This window comes from Bos indicus, chromosome 24, assembly GCF_029378745.1.
Source record: "Bos indicus isolate NIAB-ARS_2022 breed Sahiwal x Tharparkar chromosome 24, NIAB-ARS_B.indTharparkar_mat_pri_1.0, whole genome shotgun sequence".
NCBI lineage: Eukaryota > Metazoa > Chordata > Mammalia > Artiodactyla > Bovidae > Bos > Bos indicus.
The window spans coordinates 52,552,481-52,578,510 of NC_091783.1; the positions used below are offsets into that span (position 1 = coordinate 52,552,481).

General features: G+C 40.3%; 1 protein-coding gene across 1 annotated transcript in view; it reads left to right on the plus strand.

Moving 5' to 3' along the window:
- Positions 1-26,030, plus strand: part of DCC (DCC netrin 1 receptor) — a 1,293,116-nt gene that overhangs the window by 458,161 nt on the left and 808,925 nt on the right. The window contains exon 2 of the mRNA XM_070779092.1: positions 1,316-1,636. Within this exon, the coding sequence (XP_070635193.1) occupies positions 1,316-1,636 (321 nt within the window). The remainder of the gene's footprint in view (positions 1-1,315; positions 1,637-26,030) is intronic.

Consider the following 26,030-nt stretch of genomic DNA (forward strand, 5'->3'; position numbering starts at 1 on the left):
ACTTGGAGGAGGTGATGTTTTTAAAGAAATTAAATGCTGCCTCAAAAGAACAAGGAGCTCTTACAAAGATGTGTTCTCTCTGCATTGTTACACAATGTGATTCAAGAGCAAAATGAGATTAAATGGAAGCAAGAAAATTTAGTTAAGACTCTAAGGACGATTCAATATTAAAACAAGATACCTAGGGATATTGTAGATTCCATAGTCCCAGAGATCATTGAAAATGAAATAGAATGTAATTGAACTTGAGTGATTTAGGAATACACCTTTTGGAGCCAAGGGTCAACCCCAATGACCTCCTAAGACCTCGTCCAAGGCTTTGATTCAATAACCAAGTATTCTGGCAAGTGCTGTTTTCCAGCCCTGGAAGGAATGCACTTTAACTAACTATACTTGTTCTAGCACCTCCAGATTCTTAAACAATCTTCTCTTCTGTCGTCTGACTTCTTATATTCATGTATGTTAATGAAAAAAAATTCGAACTATAATATTCACCTAGTCTTCCCGGCTCAGGAGCAACATTTGGATGCAAGTTAAGATACATCAGGGATTTGTGACTTTAGGTGGTAGCTTTATTGTGTTTTGCTTCTGCAAACGGGATTTTTTACCTATTTAAAACTCACCTGAGCTTTGTTCTAAATAATTTTTCCCATCCTGTTTGGGGTTGATTTTTCTGTTGTAGTTATTAATGGAATACCATGTCTGAATGGATTTTGGGGGGATAATTTAATCAATAGTATAATCAGAATCCAGAGATAGAAATATCCTCAAATCTTAGCTGCCCCACCACTAACCATTACTGCTTTAAGATACCTAGTTTGATTTGGAAAATTTATTGATCTCTTCTAAATTTTCAAGTATGGATTGGTATGTGATGATAGCCTTGCCTAGATTTCTGTAAATTCTTAATTTTTCTTATTATTACTTTTGGGACCAATAGTTTCTTTAGCTGTGGTTATCTCAGTTGGACACTTTTCCCCTTCTTTAATACAACATCCTTGCTTTTATTTACTTTTTTAAGTCTTTATTGAATTTGTTACAATATTGCTTTTGTTTTACGTTTCGGTTTTTTGGCCGCAAGGCATGTGGGATCTTAGTTCCCCGAGAGAGAGTGAACTTGCGCCCCCTGCATTGGAAAGTGAAGGTTTAGTCACTGGATCAAGAAGCAAGTCCCCCTTTGTTTTTAAGTTTCACTTTTTCTTGCACGTTTTTCAAAGACCCAGATTATTTGGAAAAAGTTTTGTGAAGGCCAGGGCTTGCCTCGTGAGATCTTCTACAAGAAGTGAACGTATTTCTCTGTGCTTTGACGTTCCAGCTTTCCAGATCAAGTCTTTCACATCCCTGCGCTTCCTGTCGGAGCCCTCGGATGCTGTCACTATGCGCGGAGGGAACGTCCTCCTGAACTGCTCCGCGGAGTCTGACCGGGGAGTCCCCGTCATCAAGTGGAAGAAAGACGGCATCCACCTCGCCTTGGGAATGGACGAACGGAAGCAGCAACTTCCAAATGGGTCTCTGTTGATACAAAACATACTTCACTCCAGGCACCATAAGCCGGACGAGGGACTTTACCAATGCGAGGCATCTTTAGGGGACGCTGGGTCAATTGTGAGTCGGACAGCAAGAGTTGCGGTAGCAGGTGAGTGGGTGTTTCCTTTTTTTCCTCTTCCTTTTCCATCTCTTCTTTTTACTCCCGTTTTTTGAGATTGAAAAGAAATGACTAGTCTTTGAGGAAACAACGTATATTTTTAAGAAAAAGAAAAGTAATGTAAAAATATGTATGCTTATTTTCTCATAGTCCTGGTTGACTTTTTCTCTGAATTAACTTGGAAAATAGTAGAAGAATCTCAATAGTAAAAGAATCTCAGGTTAATCTCATTAACATGACATTATGAGATTTTCCAAAACAAAATTTCATTCAAGTTGATCCAACACTTAGGTTGAAGGGAAGTGTTTTCACTAATAGAAAAAAAAAATTCTAATTAATTCCATTTACAATGTCACTAATGATGAAAATGACATATGATGAAATGATGAAAATGACTCTTGTCCATCAAGTCGGTGATGCCATCCAACCACCTAAGCTCAACCAGATGAGGTGGTTGGGTGGCATCACCAACTTGATGGACGTGAGTTTGAGCAAACTCCAGGAGTTGATGATGGACAGGGAAGCCTGGCGTGCTGCAGTCCATGGGGTCGCAAAGAGTCGGACACCACTAATCAACTGAACTGAACTGAATGATGAAAAATTGGAGTTTGTGCATGTGTGTTCTTGTTTTTATTTGTTTGTTTGTTTTACCTTTATTTTTTTAAATTTTATTTTATTTTTAAACTTTACATAATTGTATTAGTTTTGCCAAATATCAAAATGAATCCATCACAGGTATACATGTGCTCCCCATCCTGAACCCTCCTCCCTCCTCCCTCCCCATACCACCCCTCTGGGTCGTCCCAGTGCACTAGCCCCAAGCATCCAGTATCGTGCATTGAACCTGGACTGGCATCTCGTTTCATACATGATATTTTACATGTTTCAATGCCATTCTCCCAAATCTTCCCACCCTCTCCCTCTCCCACAGAGTCCATAAGACTGTTAGTAAGCCAGAAGGAAAAACACCAATACAGTATACTAACGCATATATATGGAATTTAGAAAGATGATAACAATAACCCTGTGTACGAGACAGCAAAAGAGACACTGATGAATGTTTTACCTTTAAAGCAGTGGATTTTATTTTAATTATGTTGGCTACAATATGTAAATCTCTAAATGAAAAGTAAAAATTTGATTAGTGCCTCCAAATATCTTTACACTTGATAATGTATTGACTCAATAACTGAATACTAAGATGAAACGTTTTTCTTTTATATATATTTTGAAAGGTTGTAGACTTTGAAAGAAACAGTACTGAATGTTCTGTAATCCATTTGCCCTACTTGTTTTAATTATTATTTTTAAACTTTTTATTTTGTATTGGGGTATAGCTGATTAACAATGTTGTGATAGTTTTGGGTGAACAGTGAAAGGGATGAAAATAACCATCCCAACTCCCTAACTATTTCTCCCCCCTTTTTCCCCCCAGCAACCATAAATTTATTCTTTAGGTCTGCGAGTCTGTTTCTATTTTGTAAGTAATTTCATTCGTATCATCTCTTTTTATATTCCACATATAAGGGGTGTCATATGGTATTTCCCTCCTCTGTATGACTTACCTCACTCAGTGTGACATCTCTGAGCCCATCCATGTTGCTGCAAATGGCATTATTTCATTCCTTTTAATGGCTGAGTGATGTTCTTTTGTATATATGTACCACATCTTCTTTATCCATTCCTCTGTTGATGGACCCCCATTTATTTTTATTAGAGGACAGCTCATAATTATTTCTTTTAAGAGTTCTGTGGGGAGAGGAGTTAAATTTTTACTCATTTCAATAATGATTCTGCTAAAATCTGGGCTTTGGTTCTGTTTTGATTCTGGTTGTTTTTGTTTTTAATTTTGATATTAGACACAAAACAAGGCAAATGTCTCCAACCGGAAATAAATTTAGACCTTCAAGTAGGTTAACAGGTTTGAAGGGTTCCCTTAGTCGGCTCCTTTCTAACTTAACCGTCAGTTCTAGTCACTGAAGTGAATAGGCCATAATGTGGTCCTTTATACTGGTTTCCTTTCCCAGGTTGCAGGTTTTTCTATATCCAGGAAAACTAATGAGGATTCATTTTCAGCAATAAGATATGCTTGGACCGTCAGGCAGGGCCACCACTTCCCCGTGTACTCTTCTAGTGAAGATGCAAGAGAGTGAAAAATCTGGGGAAAAAAAAAAGGGATTTTTGTCAGAGGATGATAAAAAAAATCAGACCTCATAGATAAACAATGAGTACGTAAATTCAGCTTCCTGCCACTCTTTTTTGACTTCTTTTCCCCACTGAGGACTCTCTTTCATATTTAGTTAGAGCAGACTCTCCTAGGGCAAAGGTGTCCTGGTAAGCAGGGTCTTCCCCTGGGGATACAGTGGTCAGCGATCCTGGTCTAACCTGGACTGACCTTCTTTTAGCACTTGAACGTACTGTATCCTGAGAACTCCTTCAGTCCCAAGTAAAGCTACAATAGTTGGTCACCTACCTAATGGTACCCCCACCTGCTTTAGCAATGCTAGACTGAAGCATGGATACAGAATCTCTCCTTTAACTCGAGAGCCATGGGAGGTGGCATCTTAATCATGGAAACTGAGGCTGTCGGCCACCTGGGATCTCTGAGGGATGAGTGCTGAAATTTGACAGGGCATAGAGTGTAGAGAGAACTGAAAGTCCAAGTTAGTGATGACTGAATAAAAAGAAAAGTGAGGGGTTTCTCTGGTGGTCCGGGGGTTAAGTCTCCGTACTGCCAATGTAAGGACGTGGGTTCAGTTCTTCGTCGGGGAACTTAAGATCCCACCTACCATGCAGTATAGCCCAAATATTTTAAAAAGTAATAATACAGGTAAAAAGAAAAGTGGAGCAACTGCTGAAGGTTAAGTTAAAAACTGCTTTCCTGGAGTGCTCCAAATGAAGCAGAAAGGGTACAGTTTGATTTTCCCACATTTGAGAATTTTCAGACACTGAGATTCCATCTGTCAGTTGTCCACAAGACAAGGTGAAAGTGAAAGTTGCTCAGCCGTGTCCGACTCTCTGTGACCCCATGGGCTACACAGTCCATGGAATTCTCCAGGCCAGAATACTGGAGTGGGTAACCTTTCCCTTCTCTAGGTGACCTTCCCAACGCAGGGATCGATCCCAGCTCTCCTGGCTTTGCAGGCAGACTCTTTACCGGCTGAGCCACAAGAGAAGCCCACAATATAAGGTAGCTCTGCTGATCTGAATGAATCAGGCTGGTATTTTGATGCCTCTTCTGAAAGGCACACACACACGTGCTGTTAATGAAAATATCCTGAAAATTTGTGGTTTCTGTTTCCTTTGATCTAGATCCAGTTTTGCATGTTCTGTTTCAATGGCAAGATGAAGAATAACCCCTTCCCTGTGAGATATTAAAATAAAGTGACTTCGACTTTTGACTTTCATATTCTGTACAAGGATAGGCTGGCAGATTCAGTCACTGAGTTACAGTCTCATATTAGATTGTATCATTTCAAGGCAATAAGGCTGTTCACAGCGTTTTAAACACTTACCTTGCTTTTTGGCAACACAGCATACATCAATGTTATGTCTGCTGAGGTTAAGATTGCCGAACCACTGGAATGCACAAGGGGAATATATCTTCCCCATAATAAAGACCATGGGCCTGATTTAATCTCATTTTAAAGCATTAGCAGTCAATAAACCAGTCACTCCTAAAAGGTAACAGGTAGCTTTGCTTTATATGAGAAAAAAAATCTGTTCTCTACCCTCAGGTGCTATGTAGAGCCCATTTAATAGAATGCTTCTCTTCCATTTTTGCTTTCTCGAAGTCTTTTGATAAAAAGAAATGTGGCAAATGAAATCTGCGTTTAATCAATCAGCTCATTTTATGCAATGATCTTGCCATGCACCATTCATTCTGTTTTTTAGTAACTTCTCAAGTGCTCTTTAAGCCCCTGAATGCGCACTTAGCTGGAGAGAAAGGGAGAGTAAGAAAGAGAAGTGAAATGCTACCAGCCCATTCGGCATCCTGTTAAACATCTCAGTGTAAGGGGCTACTGACTGTCAGTATTTCTGGAAATGGTGAGTTCTATCAATAAGGAACGCCTGGGATATTAAATCTCTGTTTGAAAGCAACTTGGCCAGTGCTGGCTGAAACTTGAGACTTGTATTTGTATCCAATTAGTTCTAATCTCAGAGAAGGCAATGGCACCCCACTCCAGTACTCTTGCCTGGAAAATCCCATGGACGGAGGAGCCTGGTAGGCTGCAGTCCAGGGGGTCACTGAGGGTCGGACACGACTGAGCGACTTCACTTTCACTTTTCACTTTCATGCTTTGGAGAAGGAAATGGCAACCCACCTCAGTGTTCTTGCCTGGAGAATCCCAGCAACGGTGGAGCTTGGTGGGCTGCCATCTATGGGGTCGCACAGAGTCGGACACGACTGAGGCGACGCAGCAGCAGCAGCAGCAGCTCTAATCTAAAATGGTACAGTATTTCTCTGCCTTGTATAGAACCTTCAGATTGAGAACACTTGGAGAGTGAAGCAGAGTCAGACTTTGTTTATATAACTTCTCCTCCTATTCTTTTCATTCAGTACCTAGAAAATCGTTGGACTTGTTTAGTAGTTTTTCAGTAGATATTTGTTTTACCAATGAAGATGTGGGGCTTTCTACCATCTGTGGAGAATTTTTGGCCAATGCCATCTTCTTCCTTTTCTTCTTCTTCCACTTCTTTGTTATTGAACCTGATCTGGTTAGTTAGACTTGCCTGTTTGGAGTTTGACTGTTTGATATCAGGTTGATTGATATCTCAATAGTCTACAAGTTAATTATTAGAAGATGGACTCTACTGGAATATTCATAGGCTACTTGAGAAAATAGAAGGTGTGTGCCAGCTTCCTTGTTTCTTCCTGTAACTTTCAGGAGGAGCTTGCATCTGGGCAGGCATGTCTTTCCTGTATCATCAGTTGTCAGCTATCTGAGCCTGTGGATTCTCCTCTGTAAATCAGACATAATAATAATCTGTCTCCTAAGGCTGTGATGCTTTCAAAGAATATCTCAGATGTAAAGCCATGGTGCAGAGTAGATTCCTGTTCAATAGCAGCAATGGTATATGTAGACTTAATAATGGTTATTATTGTGTTATTACAATTACTATTACTAGGAAATGATAGTGTTCAGTATTCCCATGTGATGGTGCAAAACATATTTGGGGGAGGAGGGAAGAGAATAATACAGGCTGCAAAACCTAAGCCATAAATAATCTCATCTTGGATCAGATATCTGCCTTTGCAGTCCATAAGGACCAACTGGCAAGACTGAATTGAGCTTCCAAAGGGTTGAATCTATGCTGTTTGTTGGCCCGCAGTGCCAAAATCAGTTTGACTACAAAATCATTTTTCAAAAGTTCATGTACCATTACATCAGTGGAGCCAATGTGATTTGTGTTGAGTCTAGATCAAGCAATATCTGCTGTCATTTTTGAGGAAAAAAAAAATGTGGGGCAATCTTCTCAACCAAGCCTCCTATTACCCTTACAACTGAAAAAGGTTCACCTAAGCTGGGTCTACTAGAGAAGGCAATGGCACCCCACTCCAGTACTCTTGCCTGGAAAATCCCACGGACAGAGGAGCCTGGTAGGCTGCAGTCCATGGGGTCACTGAGGGTCGGACACGACTGAGCGACCTCACTTTCACTTTTCACTTTCATGCATTGGAGAAGGAAATGGTAACCCACTCCAGTGCTCTTGCCTGGAGAATCCCAGGGTCGGGGGAGCCTGGTGGGCTGCCGTCTGTGGGGTCGCACAGAGTCGGACACGACTGAAGCAATTTAGCAGCAGCAGCAGCAAGCTGGGTCTACAGGAGTTGGTCTAGATTGAGAGTTTAACATAATCTCACCTTCAAGAAAAAGAAAGAATAAATAATATGTAAGAAAACCAGATCACAATGGAACTCCTTTGGATAATCATGAAAGTACCATCTTACTCGTTTTTCCTAATTACACCACCATCACACAGCCACCATCCAAATCACCCACCTACTCACATGACCACTTGCCCATCCACTTCTCCTGCAGGGCTCTGAGAAGCTCAGTTCAGTTCAGTTCAGTTGCTCAGTCGTGTCCCACTCTTTGTGATCCCAAGGACTGCAGCACTCCAGGCTTCCCTGTCCATCGCCAACTCCCAGAGCCTGATCAAACTCATGTCCATTGACTCAGTGATGCCATCCAACCATCTCATCCTCTGTCATCCCCTTCTCCTCCTGCCTTCAATCTTTTCCAGCATCAGGGGCTTTTCCAATGAGTCAGAACTTCAGTGCTTCCTCTGCTTGTATTCACACTCTTGGGCATGAATGGGGACCTTCTCTCCTCCCCAGTGTGAGAAAACACTGACCACAGGATATACTATAGAGCACTTGTGCCCAAGTAGATTCCTTTTTTGTTAATTTTTAAGCGCTTACAGCTTGAGTATTGAAAGCATTGACTTGCTTTTTTAAATAATACTTCGCTCTTTGCACAATGCATTTATATGCATTACCTCATGATGCTCAAAAAAGTTCTGAAATATAGATACCCAAAATGACAGAGAAGAAACTGAAGAGAGGTAATGACTGTCTATCTATGGGCAGAGACTAGAATTCAGATTGTCTAACTGGCACACACTTATTCTCTTATCGTTTGCTTCTCACTGTAAGGACTGGGCTTGCCTTGTGGCTCAGCTGGTGAAGAATCCTCCTGCAGTGTGGGAGACCTGGGTTCAGTCCCTGGGTTGGGAAGGTCCCCTGGAGAAGGGAATGGCTACCCACTCCAGTATTCTGGGCTGGAGAATTCCATGAACTGTATAGCAAGAAGTAGGGTTAAGGATACTGTGAATAGTTCCCCGCTTATTCAGTCACTTATTTTTTTAATTAATAAAACTCTCAAAAATATAAACTAAGGGGAAAATAATAGTAGATTTCATTTATCCAATTATTCCCTTGAAAATGTCAATTCTTTATGGATGTAGGGGTTCAGAACAGCTCTCCCCAAGATGTGTTACTTTTGGCATATGGATTATTTTGAGCTAAAAGCAGATAGTGAAGGACAGAAAAGCCCGGTGTGCTGCAGTCCACGGGGTTGAAAAGAGTCGGACACAGCTTATCGATTGAAGGACCACAGAAGAAAGCAGTGGAGATCCGCTGGGCTCGAGACAAAGTACTCTCTGTCTCTTAACAAATGAAGAATTTAAGTTGGGGGTTTTTTCCCCCAGAAAAAGAGTTATTACCAGAGATAAGTTTCATCTAAGTGGCCCCATCTACATGGCAGGACAGATATCTTATTACCAAATGTCTGCTCTTCGTATTCCTATGACTGAGCCTCTTGTCCTCGGAGGCCCTGTTTCCCGTCTCATTCCTTAGCTCAGGATAAAATACATACCACATTTTGCTTTTCTATCTTTGAACTTCTCATATATGTGGGCTCTCTTACATTCTCATGTATCTGGGATTTTCATATGTACAAAATTAATTATTATGTTCCCCTATTAATTGGTCTTATGTCAATTTAATTCTTAGACCATTTAGAAGAAGCTAGAAGGGTAAAGGAAAGATTTTTTCCTCTCTCTCCAGCATGGGAAAACACTGTGATTTGGATGTTTTATCATTACTATACATTAAATAATAACACAAGATAAATCTTTCCTGAAATGGAGAGAATATGTGATTTTTAAAATAAGCTTATAAATAATCTTCGTAGGGGCAAAATTTTGGTTATCTTTTATCTTGTTAAGTGGTTTTATAATTCAGGCCAAATTTGCATTTTTTTTTTCTATTTCTTGAAAATCAAGACAATAAAAGGCCAACTAAATTGCATTTACTTGAGTTGTTATTTCATTCAGGAGCATATTTTTTTTTTACTTCCTTATTACAATAGATGTTTCAAGATGCAAATTGTAGCACTCTGCTTTTAAATAACACGGGCATTATAATTAAAATTCCCCTGAGTTTAAAAAAAATAATTACTTACTTGAGGAGTTGTTTCAGTGAATTCTCTTCCAGAATGCCTCCCATTTAAATGAGTTATGAAATAATTAGTGAAAGCATATTATGGTAAGAGGAGCTAAAATTGCCTCACCAGAATGGAGCATTTTGTGAAATGATAACCTGACCTTTACGTTTTTACTTAAAAGAAAACAGGAAAGGGAGCTTGTCTTAAGAGAAGAGAGAATAAACTACATTGCCTCGGGCCAGTCAAATGTTATAGAAAGGAAACAGCAAGGGAAAAAAATGCTCATATTCCTTTTCTCTACAGAAACAAATATAAGGATCTTGCCTAGGTCAAGTTCACTCAGTGAAGCAAGTTGGAAAATGTATCCCAGTGCCCTTGAATGCTCTCAAAATTCTATTTTGGGGAAGGTTCAGATATAGAGTAAAGTTTTAGATTTTATACTGATAGGAATATTATTTATTTTCAAATGGTAAGCAGGAAAATTCATTGTTCTAACTGCATAATTCTTAATGGTCTTTATTATCTTCATTTAGCTAAATGTTCCTTTTGCTTTGTGGTTAAAACAAGGGCTAGAAAGAAAATATAAGGAAGAACTGTGGTGTTGTAAGTAATTGTTGTATGTGTGTTAATCTTATAATTTTCTTTTAGTTTTATTGCCAAATAAAACTGGAATAATCACTAATATTGTCCTAATGCCTACTTACTCCCACACTCCCACACCCTCAACTTAAATAATCGCATTTTAAAGAGTAGGTTTTTAGTTGCCTCCTTCCTAAGTCAGTTAGCTGTGCAATAAAATTAGTATAGAAATATATTACTGAAAAAATATGCAGAGTAGAAAGAAATCTTCTACGTGATAAAAATTACAAAAACAAGCCTGACAGGGCTTTTTATATTAGAAACACCAACAAAATAACTTTAAACAATCTTCCAACCTTTCATTTCCTTTCCTTTATTATGAATTCTAATTCATATGACAATGGAAATAGCTAATTATTCACTCTAAAATTCAGTATCTTAAGAGCACTTTTTTTTCATTCCACTCTTAAGCTAGTTACAGTGTGATTGTTGCTGGTGCTGTAATAAAAACCAGGAATTAATATCTAAAATAGTAATACTGTTTAGTGATACGAATATTAAATAGTAAAATAGGACAGTGGTGTGTGTTTGTGTGTGTGTGTGTGTGTGTGTGTTGGTCGCTTAGTTGTGTCTGACTCTTTGTGATCGAGTAAACAAAAACTCTTGAATTCTAGAAGTCCCCTTTGGAATACAAGAGGGTTTGTTGTTGTTGTTGTTGCTTTTTGGTAAGTGTCAGGCTAACAAAGATAAATCAGAGAAAGTAGATAGACCAGGTGGCATCACTGTGAATCTCTGATGAAATGATGATTGATGATTCCTTTAATAAAACATTTTTACTTTTAAGCACCTATCACTGGTACTGATTTTTTTTTTCTGTTAGGTTTTTATGCCTATGCTAAAGTGTATTATTTAAATTTAGTCTTACCTGAAGATCTTTGAATGAAGATACTTATATTAGATGCAGCTTTCTTCTGCAAACTAAGGAAACATTCAAACTTAGGGAATGTTCTAAAAACTAAGTTAGAAGACATCATGGAAAATCTCAGTGTATGTAGTCCCTAAATCGTCTTAGACTTTTCCCATCAAGATTCATACACAGAGATGAGAGTACTGAATACCATCAGTGAAAGCACACCTCTTTAGGAGAAGGCATGTGGTATGCTGTGCTTAGTCGCTCAGCCGTGTTCGACTCTGCAACCTATCAACTGTAACCCACCAGGTATTGCTTTTTAATGGTCCACTTTATATTTATAAGATATATATATATATATATTCCATATTCAGTAATCTAATTTGTTGGTCATTTATCGTGTAATTGCTAAATTTGCCTATTATTCAGTAGACGTGAGAATTAGGATAAATCAGAGTTGATTTCTGGTGATTCGGCAGCCATTAGTGTGCAAAAAGAAGCCATATATTCTTAATGTAGCTGTAACTTGCTTTGGACCATTATGAGTTTAGCATAAAACAAGAGCAACAAAACAATGATAAACATTTTTGATAGCAAATAAATAATCACAGTAAATCCTGAATATATTTCCTCATTTCACAATATACTGGGAATGTGTATATGTATTAATATACACACACTTACACCCAGACATATATATATATATATGTGTGTATATATATACATATACACACACTCATATAGTACAATATGACATAGTATTTTCAGAGGTACATTTTGAAAGTTCTTTGGAGACTTTGTATAAAAGACAAAACCTCTTGCCTTAGTCCCAGAAGTCAGAGTGTTTTAAACTGAAAGGCAGTTTGGGAAACCTTCCCAAAGCATCTGAAAAGCAGTCTTTTTTTTTTTTTCAATTAATTTTTCTTGTGTGTGTGTGTGAGAGGCAGTGCATAGTTCACACACTCCTTAACTGGGACTTGTCTCTAAATGCCATTCAGGTATCAAGGAACCAGCTGTAACAAGGCCCTGTAGAGCTGTGGGGCAGTGAGAATGTGATTTATAAGGAGAAATTTATATTTGGTCTTTATCCCAATAACGTCACAGGGTTCCTAAAAGCTTAGGATTTCCTAGTGGTGAGAGAGTCTTTTGCTATGTTAATGAGGTGACTTCTGAACCCCACCTCGGGATGGGGGCTTGTTGTCTGGGGAACCAAGCTTGCCAGAGAAGAGAGTGCTGGAACTTTCAGTCTTATCCCCATGACTTCTGGTAGAGGAAAGGATCTGGAGGTGGAACCGATCACTGATGTCCGTGATGTAATCAGTCCTGCCTGTGTAATGAAGCCTTCATAGAGACTCAAAAGGAGAAGGGGCCTAGCGAGTCTAGGTTGATAGCAGGTGGGGTGTTGGGCTAGAGTCATGGTCGTGGTCATAGAGTCAGACTCATGGCCGTGGAAGCTCCACCGCCTTTCCGCATGCCTTACCCTGTGCGTCTCTTCCATCTGGCTCTTCCTCAGTTGCATCCTTTCACGATAAACTGGTGACCTGGTGAGTAAAATGTTTCTCTAAGTTCTGTGAACCACTCCAGCAAATTAACTGAGCCCAAGGAGGAGGTCATTAGGAACCTCTGATTTGTACAGCCATTTAGTCAGAAGCACAGTTAACAACCTGGACTCATGACTGGCATCTGAGGTGGGCAGGCAGGGAAACCGTCTTGCAGGACCAATTCCTTAACCTGTGGAATCCAATGGCTGTCTCCTAGCAGACGGATAGGTGTCAGAATCCAGTTGGACTGTAAGGACACCCACTGATGTCCAGAAAGATGCTGCTGCTGTGGGAAATCACCTTCACACACACACGTTGGAATTAGGTTCAGGAACCCAACAGAGCTGGTCTAATTTCTAGAGGATGATAAAGTCCCAAGGTTGTATGCCTCAGAATCTAGTGAGCTCAGGTCAGTGTAATTGCATGTAAATAGTTCTATGGATAATGGTATAAGTGGGGATGTATGTGTATAAGAGAATCTGTATTCTGTCACCTATTGACTGCAAGGAGATGCAACCAGTCCATTCTGAAGGAGATCAGCCCTGGGATTTCTTTGGAAGGAATGATGCTAAAGCTGAAACTCCAGTACTTTGGCCACCTCATGCGAAGGGTTGACTCACTGGAAAAGACTCTGATACTGGGAGGGATTGGGGGCAGGAGGAAAAGGAGACGACAGAGGATGAGATGGCTGGATGGCACATTGACTCGATGGACGTGAGTCTGAGTAAACTCCGGGAGTTGGTGATGGACACGGAGGCCTGGCGTGCTGCAATTCATGGGGTTGCAAAGAGTCGGACACGACTGAGCGACTGAACTGAATTGAACTGAAATGACTGAACTGATGACCTTTAAACAATTGAATTTACCCTGTCTGTATTCTAACCTAGGTTACTCAGAGATATTTAGACATAAATACAGAGCACACACAGACATCCTTCTATTTAGTTGACTCTTCTTAGCAAAGCCTCTATGTCATATTAAAAAAACAAAATTCACCTGATTAAATTTAAAGATCTAACTGGTTTTACTAAATGATTCATGAATCAAGCAATATTCCATCTAGCAGATAGGAACTCCAAAGAAGTGAACAAAATAAAAAAATTTAAAAAAGCCGTATAGGCAGAAGTGGAGGAAAAAGGAAATTTCTAACAAGGAGTGGATTGTTTCAGGCAAGGTTGTTTTCCTTTGGAGGAAGTGTGGGTTAGTTGCTCAGTCATGTCTGAGTCATCAACCCCATGAGCTGTAGCCCACCAAGGTCCTCTGTCCATGGGATTCTCCAGGCAAGAACACTGGAGTGGGTTGCCGTTTCCTCCTCCAGGGGAGCTTCCTGACCCAGGAATTGAACCCGAGTCTCTTATGTCTCCTGTGTGGCAGGCAGGTTCTTTCCCTCTAGAACCACCCGGGAAGCCCTGGGGCTCTGTTGGGCAGATGATTTTACTGATGCTGACCGAGTAATCAGAGGCACTGTTCAATGTGTGTGGTTAGCACAAGTGATGTCCTTTTAGGCCTGTTACTTCGTTTTTTGCTGTTGTTGTCTTTTTTAAAAGTAGTTTTAAATCTCTTGATTTAAAGTTATAAAAGCTGTTTGATTTGTATTCCCTCTAATTTGTTTTCCTTTTAGACACATGGATAAAAAATTTATTTTATTAAAAATATATTTGTCCTTTGTTAAATTGTAACCTGAATCTTTACTACCCTTCAAAGGGCTATTCATGAGGTTTCATTTGCTGAGATTTTTTTTTTTTTAACCTGGAACATTTCACCAACTAGGAATCTATTTAAGAAAGTGTTTTAAAGATTAATAAAGCCTATATAGCTTCAACATTAAGTTTCAGTGCTGGTTGATTTTATTAGATTGGATTTTTGTGACTCCTCTTGCAAAGAGAATTCATTTCCAAAGGCTGGAACATGACATAAAAAATAATTAGTATTTCTTTGATCTAAGCACTGCTTCCAGGGGCATCCTTTGGGTCCCACAGGGCATTGGGTAGATTATGAGCTAACATGTGGCTATTTCTTTAAGGTTTTTTCCAATTGAGTCTCAGTCCAGGAGTGGCCAAGGTTTGAAAGATGTAGTTTCAGATGAAGTAAATGTCTCCTTTAATCCTCACCCCAAACACAGATGTATTGCATAGATGTAATTTTTTTTTAATTTTTATTAAGAACTAGTTCATATACCATAAAAGTCACCTTTTAAAAGTATGTAATTCATTCACTATTTGCACATTAATCACTCTTTTCTAAACCTGGAATATTTTTATCATAGCCATCCCCCACCCCCCTCAGGCCCTGGCAGTCACTAACCTACAGTCTGTTTCCATTGTTTGTTTTCTATAAAAATCTTTATTTGATTCTGCATTCAATCTATTAATAACAGTCATCTGGTTTCTTTCTTCTATACACTACAAACTTTTTTTTTTCAGTTTGAGATAGTGAGTTTATTTCCTTCTGATATATACCCAGAAGTAGAATTGCTGGATCATATGGTAGTTCTATTTCTAAATTTTTGAAGGAACTTCAAACTCTTTTGCTGATTAAAGCAAAAGCAACAAAAGTAAAAATAAATAAGTGGAACCTATATCAAACTAAAAAGCTTCTGCACAGTAAAAGGAATGATCAACAAAATGAAAAAGGCAACCCAAGGAATGGGAGACAATATTTGCAAATCACATATCTGGTAAGGGGTTAATACCCAAAATATATAAGGGCCACATACAGCTCAATAGCCAACCCCTCCCTCCAAAAAATCCAATTAAAGATGGGCAAAGAACTTGAATAGACATTTTCCAAAGAATACATTCAAATGGCCAATAGGTACTCGAAAAGGTGCTCAACATCACTAATCATTACAATGCAAGTCAAAACCACAATGAGATATCATCTCACACCTGTGAAAATGACTGTTAACAAAAGACAAGATAACAAGTGTTGGCAAAAATATGGAGGATAAGAACCCCTTGGCAGGAATGTAAATTGGTGCAGCTATTAGAAGGCAATGGCACCCCACGCCAGTGCTTTTGCCTGGAAAATCCATGGACGGAGGAGCCTGGTGGGCTGCAGTCCATGGGGTCGAGAAGAGTCGGACACGACTGAGAGACTTCACTTTTACTTTTTACTTTCATGCACCGGAGAAGGAAATGGCAACCCACTCCAGTGTTCTTGCCTGGAGAATCCCAGGGACGGTGGAGCCTGGTGGGCTGCCGTCTATGGGGTCGCACAGAGTCGGATACGACTGAAGCAACTTAGCAGCAGCAGCAGCATTATTCAAAAATAGTTTGGAGTTCTTCTATTGCTTGTTTTTAACATAAATGAGATTATCTGATTATCCTATAAATAGTATGTCACTTGTTTTTTTCACTTAATGACATAGCTTAGCACGGTTCTATGTCCTTATAGATCAGCCTCATAGTTTTTAATTCTCCATAGTATTTTTTGATATACTATTTGTATGTTGAGAGAGATTTGGTTTGTCTCTATTTTTTTTCTCACTTTTGTTATCTATTTATAGACATAACACTTTGTATTTAGTGGATACTCTTTTGTGTGTATTTCTGACAAGCTCTCTAAGACTTGTTCTAGTTCTCTACCTAGCAGTGTCATCTCTGAGTTAAAGAGTATCAGCATTTTAATAGATCCTGTATATTCAAGAACATTCTGTTACCATGGACCTAAACATCAGTGGTCAGTGTTTGCTTACTGCCATTGACCGAGAAAATCCAACTGGCTTCTCCTTAGCTTGTAAATATCACTGAAGTCTATTGCTCACTCCAATGAGTAGTGATGACTCGACACTGTTATTTAACAGCTACAAGTGTTTGCCTCACTTTAAAAAAAAAAAAAGAGAGAGAGATTCTTATTACAGCATTCTAGAAAAATACATCTCAGCTGAGTCCTAGGATTCCCTTGCTCTCCTGCTTGGTGTGAAAGGAGTCTTCTAGTAGATGTCACTTCATGAGATGGCTTGGGGCTACTTTTAGGTACGAAATGGCATACTGGCACACCACAGAAGAGCAGAAACTCTCTGGTGGCCTAAAGACCCTTCAGAGTCTGGCCTCTGCCCGGGCCTTTAGCCCCGTCTGTGGTCCTTTCCATACTCTTCCCTTCAGTTTTGTTTGTTTGTATTGTTGTTGTTGTTTTAATTGAGATATAGTTGCTTTACAATATTGTGTTAGTCTCTGCTGTGCAATGAAGTGGGTCAGCTCTTTGTATATGTACGACCCCGCCCTCTCCTCGTGTCCCCTGCTGTGCTATGCAGCAGCTCCCTCCCGGCTGTTTTACACATGGCGGTGCGCATGACGTCAATCCCAACCTCGCAATTCAAAAGCAGTTTCCTAAACATGCATGTTCTGATGCTCACGGCTTTTCATCCTTTATGTCTTCCTTTCCCATCCATTATGCTCCATCTTTCATCTTCCTTTTTAAAAATGTTTTTAAAGACTATATTCATGCAATCCATCTTTAGAAATCTTGACCTGGTCCCTTAGCCTAGGAAAGTCTCCATCCTCCTGTACTCATGGTAACGTGAGCTTCCTCCCATTATAACGTGTCCTTATAAAACACACACACACACACAGAGACATACACACGACGCCTCCACTGGTCAATGACTTTGTGAAGACGGATCATGTTGTACCTTCCTAACTTTTCTGGATGGACAAACTCTTTAGAGCTTGGTTTGGTTCTTTAATGATGTTGAAACACATCTCTTAATTCTCACTTAGCCAAAGTCTTAAGTGAAGTTTGTCCTCGCTTTGAAGGGCTTTCTCTGGGCCATCAAACCTTGGGACCCTTCCTTCTCTTTCTGCACACTGACTGGTTACCCCCATTATATAAAATTATTAGTTAGGTTGAGAGAGTCATGTTAATAATATGACTTGGATTACTAACTGTGGTTTCATACAAATCTTGATCATTGGTAACTGACTCACCAATGGAAACTTTACCAAAGGAAACTTTCTCCCATTCTATGCTTGTTGTCTACTTACCTGAAAAAATGCAAGCAGTCATCTTATTTTGCCAGAGGGTTTAAATTTGTTTCCTTCAATACTAAGCTATCTTTTTGAAGTCTTTTTCCCTCAGAATTTGTTTGCAGGACAAATGTTTCTTTTTCAAAAAGGCTTTTTGAAAGGCTCATGGAAAATATTTAAATGATTGGATTTAGTTATATTGCCTTTGCAGCTATGTAAATAATTTCAGCCCTTTCCCCATCAGAACTCTCACAACTTAACATACCTTCAGAAAATGCGAATAAGATTATACGATAATGCTGTCCCAATAAGCATTTTATTGCTTGGGAAGGGAAACGTGAGTGCAAAGCTGAGAATGTATGTGTTCAGCCTGGTAACAATAAAAAGGATGTTTATAAATGAAATAGCACCACAAATGACCCCACACTTTCAAGGAGGAAAGCAATTTGGTGAAGTGAAAGATGTTAAATGTTTTAATTTTCTTCTATGCCAGTAAAATCTTGTAAAACAAGGTGACATATTAAATTTTCTATACTATAGCAGTTCCGAGAGCCTGTCAACATTTTCATTATAAACTCTATTTTCAGAGCTTTATAACTCAGCTTTAAGAATTCGTTCTAGCCTGACATTTGGAGTGCAAGGTCTTACCTGGGCAACATGTGTTTCACATGTGTTAAAAATTATGAGTTTTTCTACTTCTCAGTTTATAATCAGTAACCTTTTCATACTTTTGCACTTGGCCTGCTCTGCCCCAGAAATTGGAGGCAGAATGCTGACACGGGGTAGGTCACTGATGGGGGAGACGTATCTACAAGTGTGGTCACCACTGGCTGGGCTGCCAGTTTTCATCGTGAAGACTCATGCTCGTACTAGTCAGTCAGGCCACCACAGTGAAAGCAGAAAGAGCCCTACTCCACTGACCTCACTGTTTTAGACTGTGCCAGCTCTCCACAGAGCAGGCTCTCATTGATGGGAGAATTCTTATTCTATTTATTTCAACATGTGTATTAGTTTGTGGATGACGTTCACACCTTTACTTAAAGCTCCACACATCCATTCAAATCTTGTAGGTTTGCTATTAAATCTTCTGCGTGGTGGTGTTTCTGTTCCTATCATATTTAGCACTCAATAGGGCTTTAGTTAATACTGAATAATGCAGACACCATTTTGTTGTACTTAGGAATACCTGCAGTTAAATCTCCTAAAGATTTGTCGTTGGGAAGGTAGTAAGAAAAGAATGAGGGGAGAAAGAGCAAGGAAGCAGCAGAAGAGAAAAAGACATGCTATCCTTTGGTTTCTGGCTTTGAAATGTCTCGAGAACCGATTACTTAGTGTGGTTTATCCAAAAGAACAGACATAGGCTATCTAGAAAAGAGTGGAATGCCCTCCATTAAAGCCATGGTACCAAGTCTTCACCTCTGGGTTGTTTCAGAAGATTTCTAGTACATCATCACTTCTATATATAAAGATTGTCACTCAGTCATGTCCAACTCTTCGCTACCCTAGGGACTGCAGCCCACCAGGCTCCTCTGTCCATGGGATTCTCCAGGCAAGAATACTGGAGTGGGTTGTCATGCCCTTCTCCAGGGGATCTTTCCGACCTGGGACTCAAACCCAGGTCTCCTGTGTTGCAAGCAGATTTTTTACCATCTGAGATACCAGGGAAGCCCCCAAAACATATGGGTTCCCTGACCAGGGTTAGAAGGCAGGTCCCCTGCATTGGGAGCCCAGAGTCTTAGCCACTGAACCCCCAGGGAAGTCCCATATGTGTGTTCAGCATTATTCCATTTACTGAATTGCATTCTATTTTTAAACAGTTGTCAAATTCAAGTTAAAATGTGAAAAGCACCCAGGATATAACCCCAACACGTGTTTCCATTGTGTGGGCACCGACTTCGTGCCAGTGTCCTGAAAAGGTTTATATTTTTCACAACCGGCCTTGATGAGATGTCCCTCCGGAGCAGACTAAGAGACCGATGCTCTGAATAATTCGCCCTGCTACTACCAATCAGTGTCCAAGGCTGGTTCGGAACCCAGGTCTTACAGACCCCCATACCATATTCTTTTCTGTAAGTCATCATGCCTTCCTTTATGTATACAAAGAGGTCTGCTGCATTTTTCTGTCGGAATCATGCTCTACCTAACACCGTCAATAGCTTTCATTTTCCAGTGAAACATGTTAAGATACAAAGCCAGGACCTCCAAATCTAAAACAGAAAAAGTGACAGACCAAATGACTCTCAGTATTTGAAGTTTAAACCAGGAAGCTGCTTTCCTCTGCAACTTCTTTCTTACCTCAGAGTTAACTCTGTCCCTTTCTTTTTATTAGTCCCATTGCCCTGGATGTATCGATTGTATCCACTGAGTCATCTAAGATGGAAGTCGGGGCGATGTAATTTCTCTCTCTCTCATCCACAACATTCTTATCAAATACCAAGTCATGTCCAATCTTGAAGAAACATTTTTTCCAAGCCGTGTCCAGTCTTGAAGAAATACTTTTTTTTTTCTTTTGAATCGACTTACCTTTAAGGACACTTTGAGTTTAGAACAAAATTGAGCAGAAGCTACAGAGAGTTCCCATTACTTCCATTTTTCCCCATATGCATAACCTCCCCCACTATTAACATCCCACCTTTATTACAATTGACGAGGCTACACTGACACATTGTTATTACTCCAAAGTCATAACTTACCTTAGATTTTGCTCTCGGTGTTGTATCTTTTGGTTTTAACAAATGTATAATGAAATGTATAACCCCTGGCAACCACTAATCTTTTATAGCCTCCTTCGTTTTACTTTTTTCTGAGTAGTATAGTTGGAATTACACAGTGTGTAGCCTTTTCAGATCGGTTTCTTTCACGTATAATGCCCTTGTGGCTCAACTGGTGAAGAATCCACCTGCAATGTGGGGCACCTGGGTTCTGTCTCTGGGTTGGAAAGATCACCTGGAGAAGGGAAAGGCTACCCACTCCAGTATTCTGGCCTGGAGAATTCCATGGAATATATAGCCCATGGGGTTGCAAAGAGACACGACTGAGCGACTTTCACTAATGTTCCTCCATGTCTTTTCATGGCTTAGTAGCTATTCCTTTTTATAACTGAATAATACTCCATTGTCTGGATGTACCGCAGGTTAAAAGGATATCGTGGTTGTTTCCAAGTTTTAGCAATTATGAATAAAGCTGCTATAAATATGCATGTGCATTTTTTTGGATGTACATGAATTTTCAGTTTACTTGGGTTAATACCAAAAAAAAAAAAAATGCAATTGCTATACTATATGGTAGCTATATCTTTAGTTTTGTAAGAACCTGTGAGACTATCTTCCAAAGTACCATTTTGCATTCCCACCAGCAGTACGTGAGTTTCCTTTTGTTCCATATCCTTGTCATCATTTGGTGTTGCCGATTTTCTGGATTTTGGCCAGTCTAGTAAGTGTGTAGTGGTGTCTTGTTTTATTTTGCAATAACCTAATGACGTATGATGCTGAGCATGTTTCACGTAGCTATTGGCCATGTATTTATCACCTTTGGTGAGGTGTCTGTTCAGGCGTTTTACTCGTGTTTTAAACTGTTTCTCCCCCTCCTTATTGTTGAGTTTCAAGAGATCTTTATGCATTTTGGAAACAGTCCTTTATCAGATAAGTGTTTTACAAACATTTTCTCCCAGTTTGTGGTCTTCTCATTCTCTTAACAATGTCTCTCATAGAACAGTTTTTAACTTTAATGAAGCCCAGCTTATCAATTTTTCCTTTCATGGATCATGACTTTGGGGTTGTATCTCAAGAGTCATCACCAAATTCAGGGTCATTTAGATTTTCTCCTGTGTTAATATCTGGAGTTTCTGTAATATTTTATTTGCCTTTTAGGTCTGTTATCTATTTTCAGTTGCTTTTTGTGAAAAGTATATGATATGCGTGGGCTTCCCAGGTGACTCAGTGGGTAAAGAATCTGCCTGCCATTGCAGGAGACCTGGGTTTCATCCCTGGTTGGGAAAATCCCCTGGAGGAGGGCATGGCAACCCACTCCAGTATTCTTACCTGGAGAATCTCATGGACAGAGGAGCCTGGTGGGCTACAGTCCTGAGGGTTGCAAAGAGTCGGACAGGACTGAACACACATGCACAAGATATGTAGGTTCTTTTTTTAAAATGTAGTGCCTTCCAGCACCATTTGTTTAAAAGACAGTGTTTTCCCCTAAATTTTGCCATTGCATCTTTTTCAAAGATCAGTTGACTCTATCTACACCATTCATATTTTGTTGTATTTATTTCTTTCCATGTCTGCTGGCACCCTCCAAACAGAATCTTTCATCATCTCTTGACTGCATCTCCTACAAAAGTCTACTAATTAGTTGTATAATGTATTTTATACACAGAGGCCAAAGTTGTCTTTATAAGGTATTTGAAGTTGTTCAGTGTATTCCCACTAGTTTTAGGACCCAATCTAAAGCCTTTAATGACCCAGCAGTTCTGTCTAATCTCACTTCTTCCTTCCATCCTTTCTCCGCTCTCCCTCTCCTTCCTCCACAGCCAGATCCATTCTTACCAGCCTCCTAGGGATGTTCCAGTCACAACTTTCTCACTTCCTTTCTCATTTCCTTGAGTAAGCCACACAACCTCTCGCATCAAGACTCAGAATATGGAATAATCTCCTAGAGACCTTTATCCCAGTTCCTTCCAGTTAAGCTTATATCTGGTCATTTTTCAGAGCCCTGTTTGGATGTCACTTTTTCTGGGTTTTCTGTTGATTTTTTTTAAAGCCCAGGAAGATGCGCAAATGTCTTCTAAACCAGGTGACATCAGCTGGTTTCCGAGGAACTCATGTTTTTTTTATGTATTTTATTTTACTTTTTGCCTGTGCTGGGTCTTCCTTGTCCTGTGGGCGTTTCTCTCCAGCTGCCTGAGCCGGGGCTGCTGTGTAGGTGCGGTGCTCGGGAGCCTCTTGTGGCGGTGTCTTCTCCTGTTGCAGGTGTGGTGCTCGGCGGCCTCTCGTGGCGGTGTCTTCTCCCGTTGCAGGTGCGGTGCTCGGCGGCCTCTCGTGGCGGTGTCTTCTCCTGTTGCAGGTGCGGTGCTCGGGGCCTCTCCTGGCGGTGTCTTTTCTTGTTGCAGGGCGCAGGCTGTAGGTGTGGGGTGCCACTGGTTGAGGCTCTCGGACTCTAGAGCACAGGCTCAGCAGTCGTGGTACACGTGCTTAGCTGTTCCACAGCCTGTAGGAACCTCCCAGACCAGGGATCAAACGCATATTGCCTGAATGACAAAGTGGATTCTTAACCATTGGCCCACCAGGGAAGCCCCTATGTGTTGATTTTTTAAGTCTTAGTGCCAACTGCTTTCACAGCACTATGACTTAAGTGTCCTTCGTATAATTGCTGATTATACTTTTATTGCTTCTGTTTTTCTTCCCACCTGCCCCACACCTTCAGAAAGGAAGCTTTCTGATCAAAGGGGATACTGTGTCTGTCATCGTCCCCGATGTGTTCACAGTGGGCACGGGGTCACAGCATCTTAGTGTCCTGCCGGGGCTGTGGGCGGAGAAGGCGATGGCACCCCACTCCAGTGTTCTTGCCTGGAGAATCCCAGGGACGGGGGAGCCTGGTGGGCTGCCATCTATGGGGTCGCACAGGGTCGGACACGACTGAAGCAACTTAGCAGTTAGCAGCAGGGGCTGTGGGCAGTACTGAGCGGAAACCATCTCTAAGGGATGTGGGAACAGCTGCAGGGCAGGGCAGCTAAGGACTAAGCCCATGATTACTAGGGCCTGGGACTTCTTTGTTTATCTGGGAGTCAAGTAATCAAATCCCAAGTCAGAAGACTTTAATTACCAGTGTACAGGAACAACCCAGATAGCAGGGATTGGACAGTCATGGACTCTTGGATTTGGGAAAGGTGAAAGTCAGCATGTAGTAGTCAAGCCCTTCATAATGATCTTAAACCCAGAGAATTGAAGGATTCAGAGTCCATCTTCCTTCCACATCCTTCAAGGCACCATAGTCCAGAGATCATTTTGGTTCTTGCCACGGCAAGAAAAATAGGACTGTTACTGTTGTTGGCCTCTCCTCCCATTGAGCCAGTACAGAGAATGGTGGTTTTCATCTTTTTTATTCTTATGTATTGGATTGGTACTCCATCCATAAGATGTTATGGAATAACCCAAATAAATATTTTGGCCAACCCAAATAATAACCAGATTTCCCTTTCAGAAAGCAGTTTTGAAGTGCTTCCCAGTTTACTTTCAGGCCTCAGTGTTTTGAACTGAATTCTGGGGTGGGTCAGCATCAGAGCATGAAATTCATGTGCAAACCTCAAAACCAACATAAGGTAGAGAGCATAGGTGTGTGGGTTTTTTTCTTTTTTTTAATGCAGTAAAGAAAAATTCTTATTCACCTAAAATGAGTGTAATATGTAAAATACATGAAGAAACTGATCATTATTTTTCCATTCAATTTAATTTTAAAATTATTTAAATGAAGTAGGAATATGCCAGAGTTCCTTCTCAGCTGGTTTCTTGAAGCACTTTCTCCCTTATAAGGCCAGTAGCCTCCTTTCAGAAAAAGTGAACGCAGTCTCACTTTTCTCCCGTGTACTCCAGAGGTGGATACAGAAGCTGGAAACTTTTTCTACACAGAAAGGTAGTGAGTCAGTGTCCAGAACCCGAAGATAGGTTGGGGCATTACCCTCTGAAATATCTGGGGATATAAATGGAGACATTGTATCAGAGAGATCTCTAACATCTTTTCCCTGGGCTCTTTGGAATTTCTTCAATATCAAAGTCTTCATCAGTTCAGTTCAGTTCAGTCGCTCACTCATGTCAGACTCTGCGACCCCATGAACTACAGCACACCAGGCTTCCCTGTCCGTCACCAACTCCCAGAGTCCACCCAAACCCATGTCCATCAAGTCGGTGATGCCATCCAGCCATCTCATCCTCTGTCGTCCCCTTCTCCTCCTGCCCTCAATCCCTTCCAGCATCAGGGTCTTTTCCAATGAGTCAGCTCTTCACATCAGGTGGCCAAAGTATTGGAGTTTCAGCTTCAACATCACTCCTTCCAAAGAACACCCAGAACTCATCTCCTTTAGGATGGACTGATTGGATCTCCTTGCAGTCCAAGGGACTCTCAAGAGTCTTCTTCAATACCACAGTTCAAAAGCATCAATTCTTCATCAGTGTTGAATTATTCTTTTGTTACCTCTCTCATTTTTTAGTTAGCTCTTAAGCACGGTGCTTCACAAATTTACTTTGTATCAGAATCTTCTGGAGGAAATTGGTTAAAGAAAAAAAAAAAATCAGGTCCAGGCCTTGTCCTACTTCAGTGAGCCTGTTTTATTTATTAGCTCCCCACGTGAATCTGATATACATCAAAGTTTAATATGTGTATGGGTTCAAGATTACTAGCAAGTCGACTAGCAAGTGTCTAGTGGTGTCTGTGGTGCAAGGAGACTACACCATGCTTTGTTACTCTGTGAACTCCCTCTTTTATTTTACAGTGGAGTTATTTTCTCTGTGGCACCTTCCTTTTCTTACTAGAGTTGAATCCTTATTAACTGTTGTGGTTGTTGTTTAGTTGCTAAGTTATGTCCGACCCTTTTGCAACCCCATGGACTGTGTAGCCCACCAGGCTCTGCTGTCCATGGAATTTTCCAGGCAAGAATGTTGGAGTGGGTTGCCATTTCCTTCTGCAGGGGATCTTCCTGACCCAGGGATCGAACCCAGGTCTCTTGTGGGTTCTATTCCTGCATTGGCAGGCAACTTCTTTCCCACTGATGCCACCTGGGAAGCCTATTATTAGAAGCTATTAACTATCACATCCTCTCTATTAGATGATATTGTAATGACATCCACTTAGGTAGAGGGTAATTTTGTCAATTCATGCTGAACACTTCTTGTTAACAGTTACTTTTTTCAAGAATATTCCATTGTACCAGGATTAAAAATAGCCAGTAAACCATGACTATCAGGAGGATAAAAGCAAGAAGTTTGTACCTGTGCATCGTGGGGCACCAGAAATTTATTTTTGACAGAACCTGGCCGTATTCTCTGTTTAAAAACGTAAGAGCTCAGATTAGACAAAACCCTTCCTTCAAGGAGATTTCACTCCATAGAACATCCAGGAGACTGTAGTCTAGTAGAACGGCATGGTGATTTTATTTGTTCTGGGGGGAAGGCATTGCTTGTTTTTGTTTTTTGGCATTTATTTTTTTCTTTATGGTTAAGACTCAGTGGAAAAGACTCAGTAAAAACATGGTAAAGACTCAGTGGAAACGGAAACTCCCCAAGGAATAATTTAGCATCTTATCTCTAATTTCTTGCCCCTAAGGTTTAAATCATTGTAATAGAATATGCATTATCTTTGTCTTGTTTCTCCTAGAGATTTCCTGCTTCATTACACGTCCAAGTGTATGCAAATATTTTTATTGCTAGGAAAATAAAGTTTGTGTTT